The 12,387-nt window shown below is 41.8% G+C and overlaps 1 protein-coding gene across 2 annotated transcripts in view; it reads right to left on the reverse strand.

The window, feature by feature from the left end:
- SMPX (small muscle protein X-linked) overlaps positions 1-12,387 on the reverse strand; it is a 132,505-nt gene that overhangs the window by 59,694 nt on the left and 60,424 nt on the right. For both annotated transcript variants that reach the window (XM_073670744.1, XM_073670743.1), the window contains one exon: positions 3,352-3,438. In XM_073670744.1, coding sequence (XP_073526845.1) covers positions 3,352-3,438 — 87 coding nt within the window. The remainder of the gene's footprint in view (positions 1-3,351; positions 3,439-12,387) is intronic.

Consider the following 12,387-nt stretch of genomic DNA (forward strand, 5'->3'; position numbering starts at 1 on the left):
GCGGACTGCAATTTGCAGCGGGGGGGGGGGGGGGGGGCAGAAAGCTTGGGCCTCCCTGAGCTGCAGATTCCAGCCCCCAGCTGCCTAGTTGTACCTGGCTGGACACAAAAATAGGGCGAAGCCCCACGTCTTTTTTTTTTTAATTATTTCATGAAATAATTAAAAAAAAAAGGGCTTCCCTATATTGTTGTGTCCGGCCAGGTACAAATAGGCAGCTGGTGGTTGGGGGCAGCCCGTTCCTGCCTGCTGTAACTGGCTGGACACAAAAATATGGCGAAGCCCACGTCAACATTTTTGGGAAAAATTAATTACAAAATTAATAATAATTTAGGGACTGCATCTTTATTAACCCCTCAATTGTCATTTAGTGTTAAAATAAAGGATTTTTTAAAAAGAAAATTGGCGTGGGATCCACCATCATTATAGTCTCTAGCGGAGGTTAAGCAGACGGCTGGGGCAGATGTTTGAAGTCTGGGAAGGGGGTAATACCCACGGAGCTTCCCAGGCTACTAATATCAGCCCCCAGCTGAATACCTAGCCTTTACTAGCTATTAGAATGGGGGACCCCCCCAAAAAATGACGTGGGGTCCCCCCTATTTTAATATGTTTATGAGTGACAGTTTTCCTGCTATATACCTGCATGTCATAAGAATTTAAATTAAAAAAAGGACCATGTTAAATTCAAATCTGTTTTTTTTTAATTTTTACCGGTGTTTGGTATGCGTTGGAAAAGGGGTAGTCTTATACGGTGAATATATCCTAAACTCTATATTTTAACAGGAAAGTAGGGGGGTCGTCTTATACACCAGGTCGTCTTATACGCCGGAATATACGGTATATATATATATATATATATATACATATATATATATATAAATATATATATATATATATATATATATATATATATATATATATATATATATACAGTGGTGGCCAAAAGTATTGGCACCCCTGCAATTCTGTCAGATAATACTCAGTTTCTTCCTGAAAATGATTGCAATCACAAATTCTTTGGTATTATTATCTTCATTTAATTTGCTTGCAAGAAAAAAACACAAAAGAGAATGAAGCAAAAATCAAATCATTGATCATTTCACACAAAACTCCAAAAATGGGCCAGACAAAAGTATTGGCACCCTCAGCCTAATACTTGGTTGCACAACCTTTAGCCAAAATAACTGCGAACAACCGCTTCCGGTAACCATCAATGAGTTTCTTACAATGCTCTGCTGGAATTGTAGACCATTCTTCTTTGGCAAACTGCTCCTGGTCCCTGATATTTAAAGGGTGCCTTCTCCAAACTGCCATTTTGAGATCTCTCCACAGGTGTTCTATGGGATTCAGGTCTGGACTCATTGCTGGCCACCTTAGAAGTCTCCAGTGCTTTCTCTCAAACCATTTTATAGTGCTTTTGGAAGAGTGTTTTGGGTCATTGTCCTGCTGGAAGACCCATTACCTCTGAGGGAGACCCAGCTTTCTCACACTGGGCCCTACATTATGCTGCAAAATTTGTTGGTAGTCTTCAGACTTCATAATGCCATGCACACGGTCAAGCAGTCCAGTGCCAGAGGCAGCAAAGCAATCCCAAAACATCAGGGAACCTCCGCCATGTTTGACTGTAGGGACTGTGTTCTTTTCTTTGAATGCCTCTTTTTTTTCCTGTACACTCTATGTTGATGCTTTTTCCCAAAAAGCTCTACTTTTGTCTCATCTGACCAGAGAACATTCTTCCAAAACGTTTTAGGCTTTCTCAGGTAAGTTTTGGCAAACTCCAGCCTGGCTTTTTTATGTCTCGGGCTAAGAAGTGGGGTCTTCCTGGGTATCCTACCATACAGTCCCTTTTCATTCAGACGCCGACGGATAGTACAGGTTGACACTGTTGTACCCTCAGACTGCAGGGCAGCTTGAACTTGTTTGAATGTTAGTCAAGGTTCTTTATCCACCATCCGCACAATCTTGCGTTGAAATCTCTCGTCAATTTTTCTTTTCCATCCACATCTAGGGAGGTTAGCCACAGTGCCATGGGCTTTAAACTTCTTGATGACAGTGCGCACGGAAGACACAGGAACATTCAGGTCTTTGGAGATGGACTTGTAGCCTTGAGATTGCTCATGCTTCCTCACAATTTGGTTTCTCAAGTCCTCAGACAGTTCTTTGGTCTTCTTTCTTTTCTCCATGCTCAATGTGGTACACACAAGGACACAGGACAGAGGTTGAGTCAACTTTAATCCATGTTAACTGGCTGCAAGTGTGATTTAGTTATTGCCAACACCTGTTAGGTGCCACAGGTAAGTTACAGGTGCTGCTAATTACACGAATTAGAGAAGCATCACATGATTTCAAACAATGCCAATACTTTTGTCCACCCCCTTTTTAGGTTTGGTGTGGAATTGTATCCAATTTGGCTTTAGGACAATTCTTTTTGTGTTTTTTCATTGAAGACAAATTAAATGAAGATAATAATACCAAAGAATTTGTGATTGCAATCATTTTCAGGAAGAAACTGAGTATTATCTGACAGAATTGCAGGGGTGCCAATACTTTTGGCCACCACTGTATATATATATAAATATATATCCTTTCACAAAAGTTTAAAATGAGAGAAGAGGCAGAGTGATGCTGGGGAGCTCAGAGCCGCATATGCAGTGCATATGATTCAATATTATCTTCATTCATTAGCTGATCAGCCTCAGTCATCTCAGTCCTGCATGAAGAGTGCAGCAGTCAAGATATGTTTGTTGTTCACTGCTGCACTCTGCATAGGCAAAGATAGAGATACTCACTTCAACATATTGAAATCTTTGTCACCTTGGTCGCCGTCTAAGCAAAATGCAGCCACTGATAACAAACCCATCTCGATCCTGTGATCTGCATAGTAACTGGCTGCAATGACCAAAAAGTCAGTGGTGGTGGGGTAGCTGAAATTTTGTGCCTTCACAGAATTTTGTGCCCTTAGCAACCTCCCCCATGGCCTGTCCACTCTACCCCACTGATTGAGGGTTTGGGATTGATAGTGAACAAATGGGAGCTATCAGTTCACATGTCTTTAGGCAACACGTTTTCTGACCTACATGGTCCTTTGTCAAAGCCTAAAAAACCTGTCAGTCAGGCTTTGACAAAGGACCATGTAGGTCAGAAACACATTGCTTGAAGATGCGATATGTGTTCTTTCATTGCCCTTTAGTTTTTAGTGCCGTTGTGTGAATCATTGCTGCTGTTTTTAACTTTTGGCACAATAAAGGATTTTTTATGAAGATGTGAGTGCCGACTATTGTTTGGACTGTTTTTGGAATTGATAATAATGAGGATGATATATTATTACCATGCAAATCATTAATTGATTGTTACCTGTTCTGCTTCCGGTGTAAATTCTCTTCTCTTAGGTGGCTGCCCGGCACCGGGTCGGAATGCTCCCATAGGAATATTGAGATTAGCCTAAAAGATAAAGGAGGTTCATTAGTATCAAGTTAATTCTGTGTGCTGATACATTGCTATTGGAGCCAGAGTTGTAACAATAACCTCCAGTTCTGCCATCTTGGTACAACTATTGGTTCCCAGGCTACTGGCAACAATACACTTCAATACTCAAATATTGTATTGTTTCATACAAGTTATCTGGTATTTTCCAGTCCCCTAGTGGGACTACAAAAAAAAAAGTCATTAAAAAAACGATAATAATCAACTTCAATTTTTTTTCCTGTCTCCCTAAACATACAAAAAAAAACAAATCAAAATAAAAAAAGCTAACCTGTCACTTACAAAAATGCTATTTACCTGCAGATATAGTGGTAAACTGAAGGTAAAAATTTATTAGACCAGGTTAGGCTGGTTTATTGAAAGCACGGCTACAGGAAGAACATGAAGTTATATTTTCTCTGCAGCCGCTCACTTCCAGTCATCATGATGGTGCAAGGAGCGGTTACAGTCACCACTCACTTTATAGGTAGCCTGTCAGTCAAGGTGTAAGGGGCTACAATAGTCACCACCTAGTGCACAGTGAGCGTGCTGTAATCACTCCACCTGCATCCTGACTGACAGCCTAAGTGGAAGTGATAAATAAAAAAAAATATAAAAATAAAAAAAAGATATAAAAATAAGCACTCAAACAGTACTGTCAATCAAAATTAAAAATGTTATGGATCTTTGAGTATAATAACATTGTGATTTTAAATAAACGTTTCTATTGCCCAAAAGCAGTCAACTAGAAGCAACATAAATTTCATAATGCAATAATTGTTGGTATTTTTTATCTTGTATCTTCTGGAAAAAAAAACAGATAAAAAGTGGTGAAATAAACCTTAAAATGTCCAGTCCCAAAGAAAAGGTAAGCAATCGAATAACTCCATCAAAAGAACAAAAAAAAAAGAAGTCATGGTTCTCAGGATAGGGTTACACACAAATAATAAAAAGAAAAGTTTTTCATTTTGCAAAAATAGTGAATCATGAAAAACTCTAAATTTGGTATTGCCATATTATCCCAAAAAAGATTTAATGAAAGCTAATTAACAAGTTATATCAAAATGGGGCCATTTAATAATAGGATCTCTGCAGCAAATGTGAAATAAACAAATGTATGTAGAACTCTTCAGGGCAGTCCCCCTAGTGGTGGATGCAGGTAGCCCCTAATGTGCTATATTGTATGTATGCATTTGATGTGTGCTTTTTATTCAGTCTGTTGTTTAGAATGTGCAGGATGTGTCACTATGTTTGTATACTTATGTTTATTGCTTTATCCATAAACTTTATCCTGTTGTATTATTATTCCCTAATAAAGCATATATACACATGCTGAAATCTAAATATCTTCATGCTCATTACTGTTTCACATCAGCACCTTTACACCTCACGTCTATAAGATCTGAACCTATACACTTAACGTCTACTGACATCTATAAGGTCTGGACCTACACACTTAACGTCTACTGACATCTATAAGGTCTGGACCTATACACCTGACTTTTAATGACATCTGTAAGGTCTGGACCTATACACCTGACTTTTAATGACATCAATAAGGTCTGGACCTATACACCTGACTTTTAATGACATCTATAAGGTCTGGACCTATACACCTGACTTCTATACGGTCTGGACCTATACACCTGACTTTTATAAGGTCTGGACCTATACACCTGAAAGCTACTGACGTCTATAAGGTATGAACTTATACACCTTATGTCTATAAGTCTCAACCAAAACAGAGAAATAGGGATAGACCCCACCTTGTGTGGTGTCTTTATAGGTTTTCTTATGTCTATAAGGTTTGGACCTATACACCTGACGTCTACTGACATCTATAAGACCTGGACCTATACACCTGACGTCTACTGACATTTATAAGGTCTGGACCTATATACCTGATGTTTATAAGGTCTGGACCTATGCACCTCAAGTCTATAAGGTTTGGACCTATACACCTTACGTCTATAAGGTATGAATCTACACACCTAACGTCCATATGGCCTGGACCTATACAGCTGATGTCTATAAGGTCTGGACCTATACACCTGACGTCCGTATGGTCTGGACCTATACACCTCATGTTTACAAGGTCAGGACCTATACACCTCACGTCTATAACGTTTGGATCTATACACCTTATGTCTATAAAGTCTGAACCAATACACCTGACATCTACTGACGTCTATAAGGTCTGGACCTATACACCTGACTTCTATAAGGTCTGGACCAATATACCTCACATCTAAAAGGTATGGACCTATACACCTGACGTCCATATGGTCTGGACCTATACACCTCACGTCTATAAAGTCTGGACCTATACACCTGATGTCTATAAGGTCTGGACCTATACATCTCACATCTATAAGGTCTATACCTATACACCTCACATCTATAATGTTCAAACTGGACCTAAACTACACTGCTCAAAAAAATAAAGGGAACACTCAAATAACACATCCTAGATCTGAATGAATGAAATATTCTCATTGAATACTTTGTTCTGTACAAAGTTGAATGTGCTGACAACAAAATCACACAAAAATCATCAATGGAAATCAAGTTTATTAACCAATAAAGGCCTGGATTTGGAGTCACCCCAAAAATTAAAGTGGAAAAACACACTACAGGCTGATCCAACTTTGATGTAATGTCCTTAAAACAAGCGAAAATGAGGCTCAGTATTGTGTGTGGCCTCCACGTGCCTGTATGACCTCTCTACAACACCTGGGCAAGCTCCTGATGAGGTTGCGAATGGTCTCCTGTGGGATCTCCTCCCAGACCTGGACTAAAGCATCCGCCAACTCCTGGATAGTCTGTGGTGTAACGTGACGTTGGTGGATGGAGCGAGACATGATGTCCCAGATGTGCTCAATCAGATTCAGGTCTGGGGAACAGGCGGGCCAGTCCATAGCTTCAATGCCTTCATCTTGCAGGAACTGCTAACACACTCCAGCCACATGAGGTCTGGCATTGTCCTGCATTAGGAAGAACACAGGGCCAACCGCACCAGCATATGGTCTCACAAGGGGTCAGAGGATCTCATCTCGGTACCTAATGGCAGTCAGGCTACCTCTGGCGAACACATGGAGGGCTGTGAGGCCCTCCAAAGAAATGCCACCTCACACCATTACTGACACAATGCCAAACCGGTCATGCTGAAGGATGTTGCAGGCAGCAGATCGCTCTCCACAGCATCTCCAGATTCTGTCACGTCTGTCACATGTGCTCAGCGTGAACCTGCTTTCATCTGTGAAGAGCACAGGGCGCCAGTGGCGACTTTGCCAATCCTGGTGTTCTGTGGCATTTCTTTGGAGGGCCGCACAGCCCTCCATGTGCTCGTCAGAGGGTAGCCTGACTGCCATTAGGTAACGAGATGAGATCCTCAGACCCCTTGTGAGACCATATGCTGGTGCGGTTGGCCCTGGGTTCCTCCTAATGCAGGACAATGCCAGACCTCATGTGGCTGGAGTGTGTCAGCAGTTCCTGCAAGATGAAATCATTGAAGCTATGGACTGGCCTGCCCGTTCCCCAGACCTGAATCCGATTGAGCACATCTGGGACATCATGTCTCACTCCATCTACCAACGTCACGTTGCACCACAGACTGTCCAGGAGTTGGTAGATGCTTTAGTTCAGGTCTGGGAGGAGTTCCCACAGGAGACCATCCGCAACCTCATCAGGAGCATGCCCAGGCGTTGTAGGGAGGTCATACAGGCACATGGAGGTCACACACAAGACTGAGCCTCATTTTGACATGTTTTAAGGACATTACATCAAAGTTGGATCAGCCTGTAGTGTGTATTTCCACTTTAATTTTGGGGGTGACTCCAAATTCAGGCCTCCATTGGTTAATAAATTTGATTTCCATTGATGATTTGTGTGTGATTTTGTTGTCAGCACATTCAACTTTGTACAGAACAAAGTATTCAATGAGAATATTTCATTCATTCAGATCTAGGATGTGTTATTTGAGTGTTCCCTTTATTTTTCCGAGCAGTATATATACTTGAAAAAACATGGATATGGTCCTTACAGGCACAAGTGTTCATAATGAATGAGAAAAATGATGACAATAAAGGCCTACACCCATGTGTTATTTGAGTGTTCCCTTTATTTTTTTGAGCAGTGTATATAGCCATAGGACACCCGATCATAACACCTTTATGAGATTGTTGGACATGTTATTCCAAAACTATGAATGTTTATACTGTATATAGTTGGGTTCCCTTTGTCCCATTTTTGGGGAAATTCTTTCTATAAGATTTTGAAGTGTGAGGATAAGTTGCATAGCGATGTTAGGATTGTTCAGATGTTTGATTATGGAAGCCATTTTTATAAAGTTCCTAACCAGAGACATAAAGTTGAAATCAAAATGATTCAACCCCCCGCCCAATTGCAAATTAGGTTTATTATCCACCTTTATAAACTTTCCGCTGTTTGCAAAAAACTAATCAATAACAATTCAATTCGCTCAAGACAACTAATATAAAAAGTGGACTTGTCACCTCGTCCCCCGGCCGCGCTTTCAGCTATGAATTCTTAGAAACGCTGCAGCATTTCAGATTAGTGAGAGGGTCTGTGGGCGCCCTTCACTTAGAAGCCCAATCTGAAAACTCAGTAAGGAAAGGGGAATAAGTCACTATCAGACACTATGGTGACGACTTATCTACCTTGAGAGTAAAAGATTGGGCATGTTGGCTTCTGCCAAATCACTGTCATCTGATCCGCTAATACACATATGATAGTAGTCCTCCCCCATTGACATCACCTTGTTGACTTTAGGGAAGAGTCAGACGGCCATATAACTCGGACGAGGATTACAACGCAATGCACGGCTGGCCGGCGGCTCTCCTGACCCAAGTGTGACAGCTTGTATTTCTGTGCAGCTGTCATGCTCAAGTTGGGAGAGCCGCCGGCCATTCCAAGCATTGCGTTGTAATCCTCGTCCAAGTTATATGGCCGTTTGACTCTTCCCTCATTCTAATGTGTGCGACACCTTAAGGAAGGTCAACTTATTGACTCGAGCTGTCAAGTGTACAAACCCTTTGAAATGCCGCCACTATAATCAATCCTTTCAGGATGAATGTACAAGGAAATAGAATTTACTAAGGTTTTCTTATTATTTACGTTCTATAAATAAGAATTTCCATCCCCAGATGATATATTCATTGTATTATCAGAATGTACCCTATAAATACAGGGACATTTCCATTCCTTGTGATTGGTTCCTGTGGGAAATAATGTAACTGGCAACCATGCGTTGTTCTACAATTAGTAGGGATAATTTTTCTGTTACGAGCACTGTGGGTCCCAGTTCAGATAGGATGCGAAGCAGCAAATATGGAAAATTAAAAGTGATACTATTTTAAGATGTGCTTATTAGATTTTAGCTAAGCAGTGCTAAAGTACACAGATAAAATGGTTGTTGCGCAATTAAAAAGAAAAGGGTACAATATAGAAGTAATTCTTGGCCAACTGATAGCTGGGAAAAATTAGATTTAAAAAAGGTTTCCTTTTCAGATTTTTTTTATACCCAGTTTACACTTCATCTTGCAGTTTTATGAATAGATATTTTTTTTTAAAAAAGTGATGTGCCTTGCCACTCACCTACTGTAGGAGCACCGGTGATGCCTCTGGACAATCATGTCTGTCTGCCTGTCTAATCAGGAAAGCTGGCTAGCCGACCAACAGGAGAGTGAGGTGGAGAGTGCGGTAGACGCCCCAGCAGTGTCCCTCACACACTATTCCACTTAAAGGGTTTCTCTGGGCTCTCCATACGCTTGTATTGAGCGAGGCCGCGCCCTCTAATCTGCCACTCCCACTGGTCGGCTGGTTCACTAGACGGGGCATGGCCTCTCTCAATACAAGAGTATGGAAGCGAGGCCACGCCCACTGGCCGGGAGTATGTATAACGCATACATACCCTCCGGTCCTGACTCAGAAACCGGCGAACCCCTGAAGAGCACAGTGCGTGAGCTGGGGGTATTCATAAGTCTGCAGTCACACAGAATGACTGCAGACTTATCGGTTTGGAGTGGACAACCCCCTTAACCCAGTATGTGGCACTGTGCCAGGTATTGTATACTCAAAGGAGTGGTTCCAAGTGCAACATACAATATATTCCCTATCAGAACAGATGATAAATGTATGATCACTAGAGGTGTGATCACTGGGACCCCCAATGATCACAATGGGGTTCCAAAACACATTGTGTGAATGAAGCGTTAGAGAGCATGTGCTGCTCTGTTAACGGTTTGTAAAAGATCAGTGGTCACTAGTGTTGAGCGATACCTTCCGATATTTGGAAATATCGGATCGGATTAGATCGGACCGATACCCAAAAAATATCGGATATCGCCGATTCCGATACCGGAAACCAATGCAAGTCAATGGGACACAAATATCGGAATAAAAATAAACCCTTTCTTTCCTTGTAGGTTAATTCTACATGAAGGAAAACAACTAAGAATAATGTAGAATGTATTACATGAAAAGCCGGCAATTCAGCAGCGGCATACACCGGTACCCGACAATTTAGAACAGAAAGAATAGAACATCATGCATAGATTAGATAGATAGAAACATGTCAGTCACATATATATGAAGTACAGTGACAGTGTTGCTTACTGTACTTGTCATTTAATGTAAAGGATTTATTAAAAAAATAACAGTGTTTTCATGCACCGTCTCTTTAAAAAAGTCGGCCGGCAATTCAGCAGCGGTACCCGACAATTTATAAAAGAAAGAATAGAGCATCACACATAGATTAGATACATAGAAACATGTCAGTCACATATATAAGAAGTACAGTGATAGTGTTGATTACTGTACTTTTAGTGTTAAAATAAAGGATTAATTAAAAAAAAAAAATTGGCCTGGGGTTCCCCGTAATTTTAGTCTCTAGCGGAGGTTAAGCGGACGGCTGGGGCAGATGTTTGAAGCCTGGGAAGGGGGTAATACCCACGGAGCTTCCCAGGCTACTAATATCAGCCCCCAGCTGAATACCTAGCCTTTACTAGCTATTAAAATGGGGGACCCCCAAAAAAATGACGTGGGGTCCCCCCTATTTTAATAGCTAGCAAAGGCTAGGCAGACAGCTGGGGGATGATATTAATAGCCCAGGAAGGGTGCCATGAATATTGGCCCCCTTCCAGGCTAGAAACACCAGCCGTCAGCCGCCCCTAAGCACTGCTTAGCTAAAATCTAATAAGCACATCTTAAAATAGTCCAATGAACTCAGCTCACCTCATGCACGTCACTGACAGCGTGTGAAAATTCTCCTGCACTTGCAGGCATGCGTGCGCTCTGCAGTGCGTCTGAAGGATGGCATGCTGGATGGCAGCGGTCAGCTGTGATCCAGCCTGTTATCTCAATGCCATCCCAGTGTGGGAGAATTCTCCTGCTGAAGCGCTGAGTGCAGGAGAATTTTCCCACGCTGTCAGTGACGTGCATGAGGTGAGCTGAGTTCATTGGACATTACCTCGGCTCATCTTTATGCCGTCACAGCGAGACACTGAGGAGCGCAAGCATGCCTGCGCTTCTCAGTGTGTACGGCATGGCAAGCTGGATGGCAGCGTTCTGCTGCGGTCCAGCCTGTAATGTCAATGTAGCAGAGCTGAAGCTGTCGTGGGAACCATGGAAAGGTAAGGATGATGTTGCTTTATTACTTTACTTTTATTGCAGAAGACATTGGCTTCAGCTGGAATGGGCGATACGGTAAGTATGGTTTAATTTAGAACATTAAAAAATTGTGTGTTTATTTCAATTAAAGGATTTTATTCTGGGTGTTTGTGGGTTTCTTTAAACTTTGACTATGGGGTTAGTAATGGGGGTGTCTTATAGACGCCTCTCCATTACTAACCTGGGCTTGATGTCAGTTGGCATTATAAGCTGACATCAACCCCAGCCCTATTACCCCACTGCCACCGCTACAGGGCAGTGGGAAGAGCGAGGTTAAGTGCCAGAATTGGCGCATCCTATGGATGCGCCATTTCTGGGGCGGCTGACGGCTGGTGTTTCTAGCCTGGGAGGGGGCCAATATTCATGGCACCCTTCCTGGGCTATTAATATCAGCCCTCAGCTGTCTGCCTAGTCTTTGCTAGCTATTAAAATAGGGGGGACCCCACTTCATTTTTTTTTTGGGGTCCCCTATTTTAATAGCTAGTAAAGGCTAGGTATTCAGCTGGGGGCTGATATTAGTAGCCTGGGAAGCTCCGTGGGTATTACCCCCTTCCCAGGCTTCAAACATCTGCCCCAGCCGTCTGCTTAACCTCCGCTAGAGACTAAAATTACGGGGAACCCCACGCCAATTTTTTTTTTTAATAAATCCTTTATTTTAACAGTAAATGACAAGTACAGCAATCAACACTATCAGTGTACTTATTATATATGTGACTGACATATTTCTATCTATCTAATATATGTGTGATGCTCTATTCTTTCTATTCTAAATTGTCGGGTACCGCTGCTGAATTGCCGGCCGGCTTTTTTAAAGAGACGGTGCATGAAAACACTATTATTTTTTTTAATAAATCCTTTAACACTAAATGACAAGTACAGTAAGCAACACTGTCACTGTGCTTCTTATATATGTGACTGACATGTTTCTATCTATCTAATCTATGTGTGATGCTCTATTTTTTCTGTTGTAAATTGTCGGGTACCGGTGTATGCCGCTGCTGAATTGCTGGCCGGCTTTTTTAAAGAGACGGTGCATGAAAACACTATTATTTTTTTAATAAATCCTTTAACACTAAATGACAAGTACAGTAAGCTGAGCGCTGCCATCCAGCTTGTCATCCTTCAGAGACACTGCAGAGCGCAGGCATTATGGGAACTTCCGATTCCGGTATTCGATATTCTAAAAGTATCAGAACTCAGTATCGGAACTCCGATACCGCGAATATCGGTCGATACCCG

The sequence above is a fragment of the Phyllobates terribilis genome, unplaced genomic scaffold (assembly GCF_046119375.1).
Source record: "Phyllobates terribilis strain yellow unplaced genomic scaffold, ASM4611937v1 Scaffold_2__4_contigs__length_985480577, whole genome shotgun sequence".
Classification (NCBI taxonomy): domain Eukaryota; kingdom Metazoa; phylum Chordata; class Amphibia; order Anura; family Dendrobatidae; genus Phyllobates; species Phyllobates terribilis.